The 22286-nt window shown below is 41.3% G+C and overlaps 1 protein-coding gene across 1 annotated transcript in view; it reads right to left on the bottom strand.

The window, feature by feature from the left end:
* The window catches only part of HBP1 (HMG-box transcription factor 1), a 31872-nt gene that overhangs the window by 3226 nt on the left and 6360 nt on the right, over positions 1-22286 (bottom strand). Inside the window, exons 2-10 of the mRNA XM_018569026.1 lie at positions 20613-20796; positions 18417-18651; positions 14494-14629; positions 13454-13565; positions 12430-12542; positions 10272-10425; positions 9843-9987; positions 8667-8981; positions 687-828 (exon numbers count right to left, since the gene is read on the bottom strand). Coding sequence (XP_018424528.1) covers positions 687-828; positions 8667-8981; positions 9843-9987; positions 10272-10425; positions 12430-12542; positions 13454-13565; positions 14494-14629; positions 18417-18651; positions 20613-20796 — 1536 coding nt within the window. The remainder of the gene's footprint in view (positions 1-686; positions 829-8666; positions 8982-9842; positions 9988-10271; positions 10426-12429; positions 12543-13453; positions 13566-14493; positions 14630-18416; positions 18652-20612; positions 20797-22286) is intronic.

Raw genomic sequence — 22286 nt, 5'->3', positions numbered from 1 at the left:
ATATATATATATATATATATATATATATAAATATATATGACACACATACACACTTCACTTCTGCTTGGAATATGAATCTGCAAAGAATAAGATACATTAGATCGGTAGAAGGGGAGCACAAAGGAAAAAGCTCTCTGATTGAAAGTGCATTTAAATAACACTAGCCCTCTGTAATTGTTTCAGATACTTCCATTCATTGTATGAAAGCAAATCGCCAATGTTGTTGTGTTCTCCTGCATGCACATGGTTCTGCACCAGCTTTTGATACCCGTTACAAGCCACTTCACAGGATGCACACATTTCTAAAACTGGATAAAGGCTGGCTTGCATACATTCATATTTAGTGTAATACTGGGAAGAACGAGAAGTGTATTTATAATGGAGAAGCCGCCAAGGGAGTAGGACACCGCTGTACATTATCCCTCTCTGCTCTCACTTTCTATTTAAAGGCTTTACATTTTCATTAGCAGACGGATTAAATGTTTGGCAATTGTACTAGTTGTGGTATCAGTTTGCATTATTTCTGTACAACAACAAAAAAATACAGAAAAGCGCAAAAAAAAAAAACTGCAAAAAACTATGAAAAATAATTTTCAGATAAATTCCTGCAATGCTGGATGGCGCTTTTCTACAATGCTGCGCCATGATTCAAATAACTGGCATTAGCAAAATGGCTTATTACTCACTGAATTTGTTCTTTTTCTCTTCCAACAGTCGGGATTTAAACGTTTTTGTTCTTCAGCCAGAGCTTTAGCTTCTACTGTGTATATTCTCCTTTCCTCATTCTTCATCTTTTTCCACCTGTCTCCAAGTATCACACTTATGGCTCTGGAAGAGAAAGCATGTCAGAAATGACTTAGACCAGACCTTTGTTGTACATACAAACACAGCACCTTTCTACACACTGATGTGCGGTTAAAGTTCAGTTTACAAGCACGCCGTCTCCTAGGACTGGAGCTTTTTGGGAAGAGTGAGAAGTCTAGATGATGAAGCCCAATCCTGCACAGCAATTGTAACCATCCTTCCACCTCACAAATCACTGAACTGATCAAGGCAACCTACTGGGAACACTTTATATGTATATATAGTTAGATCTGTATGGCAATGTTCAATCCTTTTTGTAACTGAAAAGTTGGGGAAGATGCCAGAAAACGTTTGTCTGTATGGGCAGAATTATAACTGAAGACTGAGGGCCAATAAATATATAAACTGCAATTTAGAACATTTATCATAGGAAAAGTACAGAACTCAGAAGAGACGCTTTATTTAAATCTCCTATTCCTGGTCTGCTGGTGCAGTACTGTGCATAGACTACTGTGCTGCATAAGCTTCTATAGGCCGTCTGTACATGAGCACATGGCGCAATCTACTGCAGTTGACTGAAGTCTATCAAGGCAAGAAGCACATACGCAGTTAAAAAGTTAAGAGCCAATTCATGTGGCTGCAAAGGATTATAGAAAGTACATTGAATAGAGTCTGTGAAGGTTCTCATTCATCCAGGTCATGTTATATCTGTAAAAAATAAGTCAAGGCAACTGGACTTGCTGTATTTTTCTTGAAGACGTTTCACTGGTCATCCGACCAGCTTTCTCATTTCAGAATGAATGCTAGTCTATTTTTAGCATATGTTTCTGCTTGCAAATGGTATAGCTGAAATATTCCTATGCAATATATAATTGCATAGGAATATTACCTGATTAAAAATATGTTTTTTTAATAATTAAGGTTATACATTTTTACAAAATGCTATAGATTAACCTCTCGCTGAACAGACAGTGGCTTGCTCTGCTGTGGCGGGGTCCTGGCTATGGCCCCTGTTTGGGGCACAATTGTCATGAAGTTTTTATGTTCTTCCCCTGTTTGTGTTTCCTCCCACAACCTAACATATTTACTGGTAGGTTGACTTTTGACTAAACTGATCCTAGTATGTGTTTCCTAAACTGCCATAGGCCATGCTGAGGGATGGACAAGGATCAAGGGACAGCTATGACAGCTGTGCAATGTATTTCCAGCCATACAAAGGCACAAGTACATTATATAGAGCAAACCCTCCTGATCTATTATTTGTAACAAAGGAAAGCTGGAGAAGCTTTCCTGGAGGCAGCAGGTTTTTCTTGCTGCATTTCATCAGTTTTGTGGCAGCCTGTACCTTGCACTGAGAAAAGCCATGATAGTGTAGGGAATTGGGGTGGCAAAATGAAGGCAATTATTTTGCCATCATTAGAAATAGGCCTCATACGGTGCAGATGCCCTGTTAATAGATTTTGACCCAAAATGAACTTGTATCTGCTGTCTGACATCTTCTATTTCACCTCAAGCCATTGACTGCTGTCATTATCATGTGAACTCCCCCAGGAAAGATATTGATCCAAGGTCAGCTCATACATATTACACCGTTCTGAGCTTGTGTACCACCCAAGGAGTTGTCTGCAGAAGCTCTCACTCACAAATCATTCCAGAGCGCTCTAGAGATCTCAGAATACATTATTAGTTGTGTATTTGTGTCTACAGATGATGCATGAATAGGTAAAAACCGGCAGAAGGTTTCCACTCGTCAATTATCCATTGTGCCCATACCCCTGTGAATATTGTATAAGAATCCACAGTTATTTTCCGGCTTCATTTCATACTTTTATACATTTCATCCGACACCATGCCTGCTATAACTAGATTATAAAACCAATTCCAGAAGTGACTTATTGCTGGGACAAATATCCATGGAAGACTTTTAGTGGAAGATGAGCTGATCACATAACTTGCACTGGGTTCACACCTAGGCGTTTTGCAAAAGCGCGTCTGTCGCGCGTTTTTTTTACCGCGATTCGCGGTAAAAAAAGTCGCGCAATTCCAAAGGCTGCTTGGCTGTATCCCAATGGAAAACGCCCTACAAAACGGCCCAAAGTAGTACCTGGACCTTTTCAGGCGTGGGCCGTTTTGTAGGGCGTTAGGGACGGGCGGAAATACGGCAAGGTGGGAACGAGGGCATTGACTACAATGCTATTTATTTTTTTGACCGTTTTGTAGCGCGTTCGTCGAGCGTAGGACGCGCTACAAAACGGTCAGGTGTGAACGCAGCCTTAATCACCCCCCCTCTATATATTTACACACTGTATTGTTCTAGTGAACCTTTCCATTCCTCAGTCATATAAACACAATAGTACCAACCTAATCCATCATCTATTTAAGGGTATGTAAACCCCAAGAAGGAACTTCTCATATTTGCTTCATTTTGGTTTGTTAAAGACACCATTGAACGTTTATGCAATAATGTGCCATTGAACGTGTTTGGGTTTTTTGTGTACTTATCCAACAGATATATCAAGTTGCCTGTTAAACGTGTGAGAAATGTAAAGCTGTCCTGTGCACACTTCCTGTGATCTGAAGCAGCCCAATTATCCCCCCTCCCCCCCACATCTTATCTTGGAATACAGGATAATTAGGAGATGCCTGTAGTAGTGATGATTACATTTATCTGCCGATTCCCTCCAGTGTTCTCTACAATTGTTACATTGTATCTCTTATTAAGGTTACTTGGTTACTAAGGTGTATTGAGTGGCAATAATGAGGGATTTTCCTGATTCTCCACTGCCCCGAAGATTTGAAGAACATTCGATCTGTAGAGGAAATAGCCTTGATGGCATTTGATTTTGCCGCATGGGCACAACTGTTTGTTAATGTAGATTAAGTTTCAGTAGACAAATGGCTATATACATATTGTTATGAGTGAGAGTCAGCAGGTTTCAGTAGTTTAACAAAAGACAAAAAGGGGCAGGGTACATTTCTGGCAGATCAACAGATATGTTGCTGTACTTGCAGGGTCTGTACTGGTGAGCGCACACACACACACACACACACACACACACACTTTTCCTTATTTTGCCCTGTCGTACATTTTAAAACATTATTCAATTTCCCCAAAATACTCAACCTAAATAGACTAATAAAAGCTGTTACTGATATGCAAATATCAACTTGTTGTCAAAGGGAATTTGGCTAAGCCCTTCTCTCCATCCCAACCGCTCCACACAATCTCAGCACAGGCACAGTGCTGTAATCCTCTTAGGTGATAGCACCTAAAAGTGCAGCAGGAAGCAGAGGAGAGGCTGAGCAGGCTGCACCCAGTCCATGGTACACCTCACCCAGCACAGCATACATGGAGCACATCGGGACCACCAAGGTACTGTGTTCTGTAAACAGCCCTGCCTCCATGCAGCTATACCTACCCTACATAACAGAGGCAGTGGGCTGTTTATAAAAATGATCATTGTTTATTACTAGTAGGGAGTTAATGTGTGTTATAGGAGGACACTGTGGGCTGTCAGCATCTTGTATTTCCCAGCACCCCATCAGCAGTCATGATATCTTCTTATTTACTGCACGGGATCCTTTCCAGTCTGAGGGTTTGTTCACACCATTCTAGTGCATTCCAGCATGGTTAGCTGTTGGAATGCACTGGATCAGATACTGTAAGGCTCCATGCGTTCTGGGGCAGGAGGGGGTGTGAAAGTGCTGCTGCTACTATTTTTTGCAATCACACCGGACCAGGACATGGGCATTGCTGTGCCAGGCGTTCTGGTGCAGGTGATTGCACTGCGTGCAGGGGGGGGCATGGCTGTGGTGCCATTGACTTAAATGCGCCACCACTCTCCCTCCCGCCCTAGAACGCAGGCAGCCTTACAGTATGCGATCCAGTGCGTTCCAGCAGCTAACCGTGCTAGAACACACTTGAAGTGGTGTGAACAAGCCCTGAGTATTCTGCTTTTCTAATTTCCTGGCAAGTATCAGTCACCGGCCCTTGTGTGTTTATTGAACAAGCTGGCTAATCTCATTACTGCCAGAGCGCGCGAGGAGAGTGCGCGATGACTGGAAATATCAGAACCATTGAAGCCCAGTTTTGTGGGGGGGTTTTCCTTGGTAGATCTCATTGAGCTCATCATTTAAAAAGTAGATTTTAACACAAAAAATTGTGGACATCATTGCAATAGACATTTATATTTTTACATGGGGAAAGCTCTGAATAGAGTCTCAAATGGTTGTCTGAAAGGTTTTCCCTCTCTTCTTCCTCCCCTATGAATGGGACAGGAAGTGAGGGGAAAAGCACTAGCAGCAATCAGCAGTAAAGTGAGGAAGGGTAATAATCTCCATTAAACTTATATTGTTATATTTTTCTGCATTGGGGAGAACTCTCCTCACTTTCTGTTCTGGTACAGCAGGAGTAGGCAACCTCGGCACTCCAACTTTAAAATGATAAATCTCAACATGCCTGTGGCTGTCAGTTTTGCAATGCCTCATGGGATTTGTAGTTCCACAACAGCTGGAGTGCCAAGGTAGCCTACCCCTGTAATACAGTGTCACCAACACTCCCCACCTGGAACATCTTCTACCCCTGCTCTCCTCAATCACCGCATAGAAATAGCAGCGAACAGTTTTCACATTTGCATGTTCTAGTTTAGTGCATTGTATGCATGTTTTACATGCGTCACCATTGAGTTGTATAGATGAAAGGTGCAGCAGGAAGAGGACTTTCCTAAAGCATCAAACGCTGAGCACACTGACATGAAAGGGACTTTAGTTTAAAAAAAAGATCTATAAAATATTGTACAGCAATGTACTGTATGTATGTGTTTTGTATGCATTGCTGTGCCATGCACACTGTATTTAAAGCACCCAATCAGACCAAAAAAAGCACCGGCTTTTCTGACGCGGCACACCGCAAAGCAAGGTGATGGACGGTTGTTCACTGCAGTGCCCCTCAATGCAGGCGCATTACCTTAGTGGTTTGGGATGCCTTAAAAAAAAAAATGAATGGCACCGCAATGTACTAAAGCTTTTACTGTGTGTGCTGTACATTGTGGTCACACTCAGGTACCTAAACTGCTTGCATTTGATTTAAAAAATAAATGGAATGAAGTATTAATGAATACAGAGCTGCATTCATTGATGTCTTTTATATCTGCCCGGAGTTGAGCTTTAATACATGGTACAAGCCTTAGCACATTGCAGTGCCATTCATGTAAAATGGCACCCCAAACCACATGCGTTTCAGCTCACCATAGCACACTATTGTGTGTTGTGGTACACTGCAAAAAAATGATGTGGTTTGTTTTTTTTACATGTTTGTGCATTAGCATCCCATTTATTTCAATAGGTTGCATTAACGCAATGCTTCAGGACGCCAAGGTGCGGAAGGGCACTTAAGCAAAGCACTCCGCACACAGCAGCCAAAGAAAAAATAGTGTAAAATAAAGGTGTACCTAAGGTCATGTTTAGGTCACATGACACAGTGCAGAAGCTCAGGTCAAAAAATAAAATGCCAATTATTAGAGGGCCAGTCACAGTACACAGAGCTAGTGTACACAGTAGCAGTAAAGGAGTCAGGCCCAAGCCGAGCTCATTTACACGGGCAGCCAAGTTGCTGGATTGTAAATCCGACTGAAACTGGCTTGGCGGCAGCAAGTCACAATCCAACCAACCAGCTTTTGGCTTATTTTGAAGGTAAAATGTAGCAATTTAACAGCCACATCCTTTATGTTTAGATGGGACTTCAATTTGAAAGATATGGAAGGTTTTCAACTTTAACACAATGCTAAATGCACAACACTTAATGATTCTCAAATGCATTCTAGGGATGCACTGATACTGTTTTTTCAGTACTCACCAATACAGAGTACCAGGGCCTTGTGGCCCCCGATTATGAGGTTGGGCTGCGGATCATGACCCGTCACCCGGGTTCCTGATTGCCTGTGAAGCCGATGTTCTAACGAAAGAACACCGGATTCAGAGGCTGCCTGGCTTCCTGACCAATCAGGAAGCTGGGCGGTGAGTCATGGAGGTGCTGTCCAGCTTCCTGATTAGTCAGGGAGCCCAGCTGCCTAGCAACAAGTGAAGCCGGCTTCCTAGCCAATCAGGAAGCTGGGCGGCACGTCATGACCAGACTCTCGGGTTCACGGTTGGCTAGGAAGCCGGGTTCACTTGTTGCTAGGCAGCATGGCTTTCTGACCCAGCAGGAAGCCGGGTGCCAAGTCATGACCAGCCTCCCAGCTTCCTGATTGGCTAGGAATTCGGCTTCACTTGTTCCTACGCAGCCTGGCTTTTGGACCAAGCAAGAAGCCGGGAGGCGGGTCATGACGTGCCACCTGGCTTCCCGATTGGCTGGGAAGCTGGCTTCCTAACCAATCAGGAAGCTGGGAGATGACCCCAACGGCCGGTTACCTGATCGGCTTCCATGCTCCCTCGGCACTGCTACTGACCTCTGACCGGAAGTTCCAGTATCAGAGGTAAGTATCAGAGCATGTGGCAGAGTACAAGGATTGGTGCATCCCTAATGTATTCCATAAAACATGTAAAAGGTCAGGTATACAAAAGTGTCTGTTTATCTCTATTAGTCAAGGGCACATTCACAGCACAATGCGGTGTTCTGCAATATATGCGATGCGTTGTCACGCTGTAAGTTAACAAGCCCATTCAAAATGAATAGGCTGAAATACACAGAAAAACACAGCAGGCTGCATTCTACTGCTGATCACATGCTTTTTGGAAGTACACTAAGTTGCCATTCACAATGAAGGGGACTGCAGCATATCAAGACATGTAACATTTGTTGCTGCGTGTTATCACAATGTGATGGTGTGAATGGGCCCTGTATGAGAGATCATTGAATTTCATAGAGGGGATATCTTCATGTATTCAGGCTGCATGGAGCTGAAAGAATCCCAGAGTAAAATGTTGTTGCATACACAGTTCTAAGAGTTGTTCCCATTCATCTAGATCTTTGATATATTATCAGTGTTTGAAAGCTAAAAAAAAAAAACAAAGTTTCCATGTATTTTAAGCAAACTGTACATGCAGCAGTAATCTTTTATGGCCAAAGTCCTGTTACATAGATGCACCTACACAAGCCTCCGGCAACCTTCAAGCTCTGCTCCCACGTCCAACTGCCATGCCATTCCGGGGGCCACAAGTCCAGCACTTACTCATAGTGATGAAGCTTAGTTATATGCCCCTTCCATCTCCTGTGCAGTCCTATTGGCCAGTGAGGCAGCCCATCATAGTGATGGACCAATAGTATTGTGTAAGAGGGAGCAGGCAAGCTTTACCTTAGTGGTTTGGGATGCCTTAAAAAAAAAAATGAATGGCACCGCAATGTACTAATAGTATTGTGTAAGAGGGAGCAGGCAAGCTTCCACACAACCAGGCAGTACTGGAGCCTGCAGAATTGACAGTAGCCGAGCTTGAAGGTTACTATAGGTACGTGTAGGTATGTTTAAAGGAGCCAGCTCTTTATACCAAAGGCTTTTTCTTTAAATCACATATATTAAAACAGCCTCTGATAATTGTATTGAAAGTCCTAAAACTTAACTAAATACCTATGCACAGTACATGTAAGACTATTTGCTACAGCGTTTTGCAGAGCCCAGGTGGGAACCATGCCCATAGGCAATCATTGGTTTTCACATGTTGAGCGTTTTACAGGGCGTAGGAACGCGCTGTAAAACGCCTAGGTGTGAACAAGGCCTTAAAGTCTATGCTTACTTTTGTTGGGAGCTCCACCATGGGAAAAATCTTCTAATGTGTAGGAGGCTGCCTGAACAAGTATTTTCATAGTGAAAAGAGAAGTGCAGCCATTACGGTTTCACATTTAATAAGCATTTCTAAAGATTCATTACCGGTTATCTTTTCCTGGGTACATCTGTGTGTATTCAACTCTATACTTTTTGGCAAAAAGCATGAAGGCATTCATTGGTCTTTTGCACTTGTTGGGAGATGTGGCCATCACAGAGTTTGAAGTCCCTGAGCTCTGACTCCTGCTATTTTTATTACACAATGAAGAGTAGGAAGTTTGTGGAGATGCACAGTCTTTGCCATTAGATCGTTCGGGATCTGGACTGCTAGCGCCACCATTGGATAAGGAAGCCCGGCGCTGACGTGCCATACTGCTCAAAACATACACAGCAGAAGAGTCCAATGGGGTGAAGTCATAGCTAAGAAGAAAACAGAAACAAGAGACCAGATTATTTGTTGAATGCTATAATCTAAAATTGACAGTTAACTAAAATACATAAGGATCTCAACAGTTTACCACATACATAGAGTGATGCTGAGGGTACCTTTTTGTCCTCATGTCCAGGAAATATACTAACCATTAAGAACTGTCTGTACTGCTCTAAAGTAAACAGACTCAAATTACCATCCTGTATTGTCATTTTGTAGCTGGGGGGTATCTCAAACAGTTTTTATGAATGAAGTACAGTTGCCTTATCTTCATCAGAATTCCAAATCAGCAATTGTCAAATACAATGTTCTACCTCCTCCCTTTTTGAGGCCCAAATAGAGATCCATCTGATCTTGTTGTTACAATGTCTGCAGATTCTAGGTCCCTACATACAAAATGATACCTTGGGAACTCTTTAGATGTGCATGTCCTTTCTTTAGATCAGGATAGCTAGCAGACATCAAAACAGCAAGGGAACTTGCACATGAAGGGGACACGCTCATCATATAAACACTGAAGACATGGCAGCTTTAGAGCATTTATTTTTGTAAAAGCTTCCTCTAAATTTGGCAACTGTATAAGCACAACTATAACATATTTTAACAGAGCGCCATAATTAGGTCTGTATGTAACACATTCTAAACTTCTGGCACCAAGCAGATTCGTTACTGTACCCACCATAAGGCCAAAACTCAAGATTGTCTCCATACCAACAATCTCCTCTGAAATCATATGTACAGTACATATGTCAGATAGCCTTTCCCAAAATCTATTTTGTCATCTATGTAGATAAGGTACTTCCTAACAATACAAGAACGAGTTGATGACAACATTATTAAACCAACATTACCTTTTAAAAGTATCAAAAACACCAGAATCATCAAAATTTATGGCATCCGGATGACCAGGAGGTAGACAAATATCACCAATGTGAATTTCATAGCAGGGAATGCCATGCTGAACCACAGTTAGACTTGGGTAAAATGAGGACCAACCTAGAGACAAGACCAACAAAAAACCATCAAACACAAAAGGTACCTAATAAAAGGTGTACACAAGGCCCTTTTGGGCAGCTATTCAACTTCTGAAACAATGTGATTCACTTATCTCAAGGTTCAAAACACTTAAATGATAGATGTCGATCTGGCAGTATGAGAACCACATATATCAGAGCAGTTTCTAATGCTCTAGCACAAATGGCCCTCAGGAGTTAGCAGGGTGTAGTAGGTCAGATGATGAAAGGAGAGAGTCATGTGACCCGCACAATTACAAAACGTACCTTTATTTTTGACATAGAAGGGGTGATCTAATCTGCACTCTACTGTCAGCAGGCCATCTTCTGTACCTGGATCAAAAGTAAGCTGAAGGACAGATTCTCCATAAGACACGCTCTCTTCATGTGAAATCAGTTTAAGACCTTCTAACCCATAGCCCTAAAACAGAACGGTAGACATATGTGTGTGCAATTAAACCAGCAAGACTGGAAAACAGAAATTAAAATATCACATGGTCATATCATTTCCTTTGTATGTGGCCTCTCCGCTAGCTAAACAGAACAAAATACACTGAACTTCACAAATATGAGATGACAGAATCTCATTTCCAAGAAACCTGCAGACCCCACTCTGAAAATCTAGTCCATCTGCTTCCACAATGCTCAGATGTGTGTGCAAAATCTCCATCGCCCCCCTTTCTGCAAAAGCTAAATGCTAATGCAAAAGCACTTGCTGGCATACAGCATCTTCCTCTGATCATACTTTATTGTAGATGGATGATGGATCAAACATGCAAAGTTAGCACATCTTGTGCTTCAATCTACTCAGGCTGAAATCATGACAACCGTTTGAACTTTGAGTTATATCCATCTAGAGGAAAGTATTTTTTGGAGGCAGAAGTTGTGCAGCGACAGGCTTTGCATAAGTGTTATGGTCATAGGAAGAGGGTCTGAGCAGTGCATAGAAAACAGGAAGTGTGGGGTGAGATAGAAGGTTGAGGGTTGTGTGATCTATTGTGTCTAATGCTAGTGGTCAGCTAGTGGTCATCTACATGCCCACCTGCTGACCTACACGTCCATAGACTTACCTTGTGTCTCTCCTCGTCTCCTGGCCGAAAATCAGAACTACGCATGCGCCCGCCCCAAGATGCTTTGCGGCCGCCCGCGCAGTTTCGGATTTTCGGACAGGAGCGCGCGGCGAAGACAGCGGTAAGTTTAAAACGCTTTAACGTTTTTACAATAACAATGTTTTGCATATATCTACTGCTCGCTAGCCTCATATATATATATGCAAAAAAAAACAAAAAACGGAGGGTTTAGAAACCCTTTGAGCACTTGAGTGAGGTTGGAACATGCCTGCACGTCCAAATGCCCTCCAGTGTTTGTTGGCACCTCTAAACAAAAAATATTCCAGCAAAGACATTCGGAAACAGTTTGTCATACACCAAAAAACATAGCTGGGAAACTTTGGTCTAAGGCTCCGTTACCACCTAGGCGTTAGACAAAATGTGCACTAATATGCTTGAAAACGCTAGCATGTTTAGCGCGGTCTGCTCATTTTTGCGCTCTTACATCTGAGCACGAGGTTTTTGCAAACAGACTGAAATACATTGCGGCAAAACTCTCAGGTGTGAACAGGGGCCATTGAAATGAATGGGATTTCTTGTGTTGAGAGTTTTCGTCACACTTAGCGCGTCAAAACGCCCAGGAATGAACAAGGGCTTATTATAAATTTTATATCTAGCACATCACCTACCATCAACAAAAACAAAGGTGAGCAGGAATTTGTATTTGTGTTCAAACACCGGGATAAATCTTTCTCAGGTCAGAAAAACACCAATGTATTTTAGGAGGTGAAGTCCTAATTTCCCTTCTCTAAATACAAGGGACAATTTATGGAAACTGGAAGAAAGCAAATGCTATTGTCCACCACATCTCATTAAAACTGCTCCAGGTTTGCTCCAATTCTAATGTACTATCACATTAGTGCCAGACAAAGCCAGCATTTAGACGAGAACTGAACAAGGACCTGTACAATACTAGAATGGGTCAGGGTGTATAAAGGATGAAGAGCAAAACCACACAATGTTATAGATCCTCCTGGGGCCAGAACAATAGTAAATAGAATATGCTACTTATAAAAGCTTGCATTATGCTGAAGATTTAGTTTAGCTTTAATTAAGTAAAAGTACCACATTCCACAATGCTGCCCACACTGCCCTGTGTATATGTAATGTAAAAACATTTGAGTAATAGAATATAAACACAACTGTAAAAGCCTACAAAGTAACACATATAAAACTGCAAAGTCTATTGCTAAGCCCTTATAAAAACCTTGCCAGCTCCTGACTCCATGAACTAGACTTTACACAAAAGGTGTGTGGTTAAACTATCTGCCATGTTTTTGGGAGGTCTGCGGGTAGGAAGTAGTTAAGAGCACTACCTTCCGAAAGCCGACTGATGTTGCACGTTCGTTTCTACAATGTACGTTTTTGGCATAATCTTCCACATCGTGCCACACTTTCTTGCGTCCTTTATGAAAGCATAAACGCGTGCCTGAAGAAGATTAAAGAGAAGAAAAATAGAAATGAGAGCTGCAGAATAAAACAAAATTCTAAATAGAGGGTGAGGAATATGGAGACATTCTGGCAATGTTGTGTCAATCAAGCAATAGTTCGGCTTGATAGTGATTACTTGATTGGTCAAAACTCTCCAAATAATTACACTTGGCAAATGTACAGAAATTGGGTTGATTATTTTAATTGGTTACTAGGGGCTGCAGTACCATTTTTTCAGTATAGTAGATCACCAGTTCTATGGCCTATTGGCCCCAATTCACCAGAGGCAACGTCACAAAGTCACTACAATGGACAGCCAGAATGGTCCCAGATTTCCTATCTTGATGATCAATATGTCTGGCTTGTAGCAGCTCCATGAACTGCTCACTTCCCAACAATTTACATTCACCAAGACATACCGAGGCAAGAGCATGGAATAGGATTTCTTTTGACAGGAATACCAACAGCCTCACATCTATATGGCAACAGCACCTAAACCTGCACCCTGAAATACACAAATCGAATAGGGCACTGCTACTCTGACCCACAGATTAGTGAACGGTCACTGAAATAGGAAGGGCAGTGTACTGAGGATATAGCCCTGACATACATGAAGACCATCCAAGGTATCAAGGAAGTAGCTCACATACTTTATGATTTGTAAAATGCTGGAGCTCCATCTAGTGTTTCAAGGAAGCTTTCGATTTGAGATTTAACCTTTACATCTGAACACCAGTAATAGAAGGTTATAAAATGTTCCTACATGGAGTCAAATACATGCAAAGCATTTGAGAAATACCAGCAACTACTTTTCACACGGTGACTCATTAACAACCACTTTACATACAACAATCATGTGATCTTTAGACTTTCTCATTCTTGAAACCAAAAGCAAAGTGTACCAATTACCTTTCAAAAAACAGTTCCAAATGGTATGTGGCCAAGAATGGCACCATCCTAGATCATCATCATCGGAGAATGACGACATGCAGAAAATGCCAGACTCTGATTCACTGTTGGCCTGAAATGAACACAAACAACAGAAAGAACATTTGAGAATACAAAGTGCTAATAATCTAAACTAAACATGTAGAATCAGCAATCAGTCACAAGCTAAAATAGTATGCATCAGGCTCATCGTCTGAATGAACGTACTGATTCATTTGATCACAGTCAACATGCTCACATTGTTTTTGATGATGGTATGCAATATGCTACATACTAAATTCATAAATTAGACCACCAGCTATGTCTTCTGGTGTAAGAGAAAACTCATGTTTCCCAAGTGCAATGTCTTTGTTGGAAGACTTTGTTTACAGGTGCCAACAAACACTGGAGGGCAGTTGGATGTGCAAGCACGATCCAACCTCTCTGCATGGAGTCGGTATATCTCTAGAAACAAATAGGTCACAGACACACTGCCATCCGCCTATCACAGGCTTGTAAACTTATATATCAGTGCAACTTTTCTAGATGTTACACCTTGTATGGGACCATCTATGGCAGGGGTGGCAAACTCCGGCCCTCCAGCTGTTGTGGAACTACAAGTCCCTTGAGGCTTTGCAAGATTCTCACAGCCACGACTCGCAGAGGCAGATGCATCATGGGATTTGTAGTTTCACCACAGCTGGAGGGCCTGAGTTTGCCACCCCTGATCTATGGGTTTGGTTAGAATAGAAGAATTCTGTTAGTCGTAGCTTTATCTGTGCCTCTTTGGAAGCACAGTGGTGGGACCCGGGTAGGAGGCTTGCATTACAGTCATGAACTGGGCTTTTAGCTTTGCGACAGGTAGAAAAGGTTAGATGCTGTTTACAAAGTAATTAATGCACCGATGTTTAACAATTGTGAAACATGAAGAATCTCAGCTTATAAGGGTACAACATAACATCTCCAATACAACATCAAGACAACCAGTTTGATCAGAATACGTTAAACCAGCAGAAACTCACTCGCTCATGTCTGACTGAGGACTCTTCTTTCCAATCACATTTGGATAGATCGGACTCATTTTCGGGGGAAACTGGTGGAGGGCGGGCATAGGAATGTAAACTTTTGCTGGTAGCTATTATGTGAACAGGTGATGATCTAAAATAAAGAAGTAGTTATTTGACACAAGTTATGCAGGTGTTATCATTACCCCACTGTATCACTTCAGGTCATAAAATAGTAGCTACAATTCATAGCTTTAGGCTTATACCAGAAAGAAGACAGAAACCCAAAATAGAATTCTCCTATATATCCCCTGCCTCAACTAGATGGCATTGTGTACAGAAAATCCATCTCTGCATTAGGAACATTGTCATTTCCTAACATTACATTCAACTAGGAATGAACATTTACAAATAGTGTTTGGTTTTGCCTCCATTCGCACAGGATGTGTACGCAGAGGAGAATTTATCAACACTGGAGCAGACAAAGTCTGGAGCAGTTGCCCGTGGCAACCAATCAGCTCCTCTCTTATTGTCAAAGCTTAACTGAACAAACTGAAAGGAGAAGCTGGTTACCATTGGCATCTGCTCCATATTCTTTCTGCTCCAGTTTTGATAAATCCCCCCCACAGAGTTATGCAAAATGAATGGCCCTGCAAATGTTTAATAGGTATACCCCAAAGTGTCATAAAGTTACCTTTTAAGGGTTAGGGAATGTGTGTTACGGTTAAGGGTTTTCAGGGTTAGGTGGCCAGCTAAGGTTAAAGGTTAGATTAAGGTTCAGGTATGATGGAGGGATAGAATTAAATGTTAATAGGTTGATGGTCAGGGGCATGGGTGCTGGCTGTGCTATTCACTTGTGGTTTTGTCAAAATGCTCAGTGCCAGCCTGAAAAGTAAGGGAAAGAAATCAATGGAAAGATCCAATTACCAATTATAGCATGAACAGGCCCACTTTTAAGAGCAGTAGTAGAAGATATGTTGTCTGCACACCTTTTTAGCTTCAGAGTGTCATCTTTATTGATGTTCTTGTAGCATAGATAAATTGCAATGTTTCAGAACCACCTCATCAATGTTGAAGGGACCCTGCACAGTTCCAAAATGTGGAAACTCATTTATGCTACAAGAACGTGTATAAAGATGAGACTTTGAAGCTAAGAAGGTGTGCGGACAACATATATCCACTAGTTGTTCTAGCACCAACCTAAAAGGGGTATATCAGTATAGTGTGAAAAGTATATATCACCACGACCACTGTTAACAGAGACTTGCATCAAAATGTGTCCTTTGGTAGCCTAACAAATCTATTCTTTGTGATGCAAGATTCAGTTATATAATGCGGCAGCTTAACTGTATACGAGACAATGCAAGTGCACAAACAAAAGAGCCTTTATATTTACAAGCACTTCCGGGTATTGCCAGAGCTTAAAGTAGATGTAAATCCAGTCACTGAAATCTCATAATCTTTAGGTCATTAAAGTGACACTAAACTCAGGAGTTAAATCTTAAAAATACATTCAAGTACCTCCGCTATTAACAGAAATGTATCTTATTTGTGTATCACTCGTCTGTAGATCCTCCAATCATCTCTGAATTGGTGCCGACACTGTCCTTCCTTCTGGAGGACGGCTACTTTTGTTCCCCATGGTCCCCTGTGTGTGTTGTAAAGTAACCACCACTCCAAGCTCACTCCCGTGATGGACAACAATATCATGTTTAGTTTACTAATTAGGTGGCCAAGCAACAAAGTTGCAAGGACACCTATTGTTATTGGGAAGATTATTATTAATAATAAATATTATTATTCCGCCGCTTTTTTCAAATGTCTGTAACAAGTGCACTTGAAACTCATGAAACTTTGCACAGTGGCACAGCCCTGTGCTCTGCAGAGATTATTATAATATAAAGGTCATAGGTCACATGATGTGGCAGCCATCTTGGTTTTTGTGATGATTTTTGTGAACTATTCAGAAACCTGCATCTCTAGAACCGCTAAAGATGTATAAATTGCTCTGCGAGCATATGCTTTGCTCTGTTGCCACATGTGCTCATTATAGCTCTATTGGTCACATGGTTTGGCAGCCATTTTGGATTGTGCAATATTCTGCCAACAACTTAAAGTCTGAAACCATTTATCAGAATAACTCCAAGCTTTGCACATATGTCCAGGGCGACCTCTTCTACCACGGTTGTAGAAACAGGCCCGTGTTTAGATGTTATTATTGTTATGGCCTTTTTTTCAAACAGCCTGTAATAAGCGCACTGTTACTCATAAACTGATGCAACCTGGCCCAATGGTACAGCTCTATGCTATGCCTAGACTTGTGCAACATAAAGGTCATAGGTCACATTGCCTGGCAGCCATCTTGCTTTAGGTGATTATATTCAGCTCCATATTCAGACATCCATTTCGCAGAAACTGAGAATGCTACAGATCTACAAATTGCTGTGTATAGTCATGGTATGATCTGCATTTAGAACTGATCATTACAAGTCAATTGGTCACATGGTTCGGCGGCCATATTGAATTGTGTCAAATTCGACAAATATTTCTATCATTTTGATGCTCTTTTTTTTCAAATGCTAATTATTGCCAGACCGTTATGTAAAACCTATTTCTGACAATTTTCAAACATCTGTTTTTTCATAACCGCTAAGGCTACAGATATACAAATAGCTATAATAGGATGTTCGGAGCTCTGCAGTCATATATGTTTATTACAAGTCATGTGACCGCATGGTTTGGCAGCCATTTAGGATTGTGCAAAATTCTGCAAACAACTTCAACTCAAACCATTTATCAGAATAACTCAAAACTTTGCACATATGTCCACGGCGACCTCTTCTACCACGGTTGTAAAAATATGCCCGATTCCAGAATCATTATGGCCGCCACAAGCGGGGTTCCAAAGGTCACCAAGGTCGGCGGCCATTTTGAATTTAATTTTTTTTATAATACATGAAATCATGTCCTGCTATTTTTCTCTCTACCTACAATATCTTCTCATGTGCTATAACCTGCTCTACTGCTTGGCCACCTTTATTGCTGCTTGCAACTATATTTTGTATTGAGATTGTAGTCCACCACGGGAGTAAGCTTGGAGCAGTGGCTACTTTACAACACACACAGGGACCATGGGGAACAAAAGTAGCCACTCTCCAGAAGGAAGGACAGTGTCAGCACCAATTCAGAGATGATTAGGGGAGGCAGCCATTTCCATGAGAATATGAAGAGGAAAGCCAACACAAAATATAGGTTTCTGTTTTCATATACATCAACTGCATATGTCTGCTTCATGTACACTTGATGTACATTTCTATGATGTACACTCCATGTACATTGCTGACATATGGTTGTTGTTTTTTTTAATACTTCTGCAAAGGTGGAAATGGGCTTTAAGGCAATTTCAAATGTCAATTTTCAATATTTTGTTTAATCTGCAGCTTTTATTAAAATAATACCTGGTGATCCTTATTCAGGCACCTCCTGTTATAGGGGACAACACTCAACTTGTTATCTGGTCACACAGACCTCAGATGGAGACTACGAATGGTTGTTTTAACACACATTGCACAGGCATGGTACACTGTTGTCACAAATGAGGCACCCCACCCTGAAAAATGCTATGCAGCCAACACTGGAGAACATGCATAAAACACACAAGACATATATTTGTTGCATCTTAGTGCTGCTGATCTCTTGCAGCTAAGAATGAAAAGAAAAAAAAAAAAAAAAGTCAACTGTTTCTGATACACAGTGCTTTAGCAAACAAGAGGTCATTCATTTGGGTTTGACATCTACTTTAAAGGCGAGGCAAACACAACGTGAACTCCAGCAGTGCAATGATGCTACTTCACAGTTCAATAAGCAGGCAGGTAACAAATAATAGATCTCCTATCCTACTGCTATGTCTTAAAGAGCTGAAGATCAGACATAAGCCATACCTATTGTAAAATGAACATTGCATTAAAGGACTCTGTGGACTTGTGGCAATGTTTGCCAGCTCTGTCAGCCAGTTTGTCCCACGCTCACATGAGTAGGCACTTTCAGACATATCTGAGGTATTCTGGTTCCAAGAAGGCACTGAATATTCCTGATGCGACACATTAGCATCAAGGTGAAACACCTCACGTGATGATGTGGAGTCGGTCTGAACAGCTTGTAATTCGGGGAGATCATCTGAAAGAGAGGACCCCAAGTAAAACACAACACAGTAACCCACCTACCCAAAGAGCAACATCTTTTCCCTGCAACAATTATACTACACAAATCTTTGCATGGAAAAAAACAAACTGCTTTGTTCTGAATAAATAGCATTACCAACTTTCAATATATTTTAGCTTTAGCAGTAACCACGAGGCAGAACTCACATCTATGCAGTTTCAGGAAGCTGGGCCGACGTGTAATGACTCACCGTCTGGCTTCCTGATTGGCCAGGAAGCAAGCTCCATGCTCCCTGGTGATGAGGGAGCATGGAGCCGGCTTCCCAGTCTATCAGGAAGCTGGGTGGTGTGTAATGACTCGCCACCCAGCTTCCTGATAACGGAGGTTCCAGTATCGGGAGCATTAGGGCGAGTACAGGCACTGATACTAGTCGCTGCATCCCTACTTTGTACTGAATGCCAACATGCATCATAACGTACATTGATGCACATCATTACTGCTTTTACGTGCACCGCAGCATGCATTGAGGCACGTCTTAACACATGCTTTGAGATGAATTTGAAATTCAATGGAAAACACAGGTGTGAAGCCAGCCTGAAACATTACTGTACAACAAATTCAAGAAAGGCTAATTCAGTGGCAGCAACATTTAGAATATAACATGTAAAAAGTAAAAAAAGAGATTGGAACTCAAATTGAAAAACATGATTTGGTTTTTAGCAAGATACCCAGGGCCCATTCACACCAGATCAGTTGATACATTTTTCAGCGGATGCTAACAGAAGGGCACCAAAAATGAAAGTTCACACCGTTCCGTTACCTTAGAACATGCACCCCTTTTTTTTTCTGAGCAACATAATGCAATGGATCCAGTGTGAACTTGCCCCATTTACATCCACTTATTTTTCAGTGCCCTTCCGTTAGCATCTGTTAAAAAATGTATCTCAACACAACAAATTGTAAAGAAATCAGAATTTACAATTGCAAGTCAACGTTGACTTATGATTTCCTTCCGATTCTGATGTGAATGCACCAAAATGGTGGAAATGATTCATCCAGTGATGCTTGTTTTATTGTGCATAGCGTTTACATTCACTTCCAGTCTGCTCCTACAGAGCCATCTGTAGATGTACCAGAAACCCTGGACCTGATTGTATTTACCCCCGAGCTTAGTACTGGAGCCAGGCAGCTGTCAGAGATATCCAATAGGAGCCCAAAAGGAGCCGCTGAGGCTGGCTGCCATTTTAAAATGGTGCTGGGACAAATGGCTGCTATCCCAGGGCTGTGGTGCATTGACATGCAGTAATGTGTATTGCGTTGTAATGTGTATTGCGTTGTGTAAACATGCAGATATGCTGTATTTTTACACAACACACCGACGCACATGTATGGTGTAAACAGGGCTCATAGAGAACAACTGTATTCTCTGTGCCCTTGTATTGGGCTTGTGTTCCTTACTGCAGATAAACACGGTTCAACACACCTGGTGTTAAACACACCCTAAGAGAAATATGGGGGCTGCCTTCGATCAGCTTCTAAAAATTTAAAACAAATGGCTGTTATGCTAATTCACGGACGTCAGTACTTTTTGAGTCACTTACTGGGAACAAGCAAGCAAATCGGAAAAATCAGAGTATAGTGCTCATCCGTATTCTTGTTTAGGGTTACTGATTTGAAATATTGTAGCTTGTGGGTCAGCAAGACACCCAGGCAGCTAATAGATTGTGACAGCCTCCATGTTTATCAGAAGAAAAATGTCTCATTTAGTAATTATACAGTCAGCACGGGCATTATAGCAAAATGGTTACATTCAAGCACTCTATGTTTATGAATGATACGCATACAAGCCTACTTGCAGCCATAGCATTCTACGGTTACCAAAAGGACATTGTTATTATCATTTGTATGAGGCCTTACTCATTTACCATTAACATTCATATGTATGAGGTCTTACTAATAAGTAGCACAATCCATACCAAGTTCCATGTGGTCATCAGACGACTCATATCCTGGAGAGGATGGGAGACGTTCATCACACTTCAGCATCTCCACGGATTCATTCATTGCTGTAGGTCTTTTGTCCACAACTAACTGAACTTTCTGTACTGCGTTGGGTATATCCGGTGTCTTCACTTCCCACACCATATTATAGCATTTATACTATGAAAAAAGATTAAAAAAACATACCATGAAAAAAAAGGAGAAAAACATGAATGGGCTTAAATTGCTTTAACTGATTTTATCAAGTGCTCTACAGGTTTTAATACAGTCAGTATTAAGCAAATATGAAGGAAATGCCAAATCTTTCTTTAAGGCTATTCCCTCACATATTTGAGAACCTCCGTTCTATGTTTGCAATGTGATCCTAATCACACAGCATACCTAAAAGAAAAAGAAAAAAAAGCCTTTTTGGCTGCAAAACTTGAAATACATTTTAAAGTTACAGATCCAGCCTATTTTCTTTTAGTTGCGTCAGAGAAGGGTAGTGCCAGAACCCATCGCCAGATGGGTCGAGTCAGCACCCGTGTCAACATGGATCCAGTCTGCGGGTCAAGTCAGCAACAGTGTCAAGATGGGCCGGAGTCAGCACCCGTGTCAAGATGGGTCGCATAGAACCTAAAGACATCAGAGAATGTTTACAGTCAGATTAGGGAAATATTGCATGTCAGTTTACCTATCAGAGTGCATATATTGTCACCACATGATGCCATTGGATTTAATCATTTATACTCTTCTACCACTAATAAAGACTGTGAAAATGACAATTTAGCACAGATCTGTTTAAAGATCAAACTAAAAGCGTAGACATTTCCCCCCATATGTATAAAGAGAAATATATATATTATTCTCAGTAGAACAGTTTAGTGAATTGTTGGGAGAAATGACATATGGCAACATAACACATGCATAATACACAACTATGGAACCAAAAACACAAAAAAATCCTTACAATTCCTGTTATAGCTGCCTGCCAGCAAGGTATTAACAGAATAATACAGTTTTATTTACTTACAAATCGTGTGCAGAATATAGACTACAATATCAGTTTCAGACAAAAGATAAATAAAGGTCTCTGTGTGCAAACAGACTTTCAGTATAGACATTAACGGGTAATAATTTAGATATGAACCAAATACCATAAAAGAAAAATAATTTCATTTTAAAAGCTTGTTATTCATCAACTTTGGAACGGTCCTTTTACTTATTCTTTAGTCACGTAGTATAAAGGTTGAAATACTTCTGCATTTCTTAGGCAAAAGCGCCCTCTTGTGGTAAAAAAAAGTCATAATACCTTTTACACCACTCTACCCAACTTATTGCAGAACTGAATCTGCATGATGATCATGAGACTCATGTCATCATTTCTAATTGTGCACAAAATATTTGTACATTATGGCGGATTTGTCCTCTAGTGTGCTCCTCCTGGTTGCTCCACCAACACCATCTTCTGGTCTTCTTCCATGTCCGGCATCTTTTTTTTTTAGCCATTGGTTGGCCACTGATGATACGACCCATGTTGTCATATTTTACGTGACTCTTCTCGAAAAAGAAAATCAGCTGGAGCTGTACACAACTCTCGAGCTTGCACATGGAGTTACATTGTCCTGCCACCCTGCTGTTATAACCAGCATCATATAGATGCCACACTA

The sequence above is a fragment of the Nanorana parkeri genome, unplaced genomic scaffold, assembly GCF_000935625.1.
Source record: "Nanorana parkeri isolate BGI_ZX_2015 unplaced genomic scaffold, ASM93562v1 scaffold1276, whole genome shotgun sequence".
Taxonomy (NCBI): Eukaryota; Metazoa; Chordata; class Amphibia; order Anura; family Dicroglossidae; genus Nanorana; species Nanorana parkeri.
The sequence above is the reverse complement of the archived record's forward strand: the minus strand, read 5'-3'. Positions and strand labels throughout refer to the sequence as shown.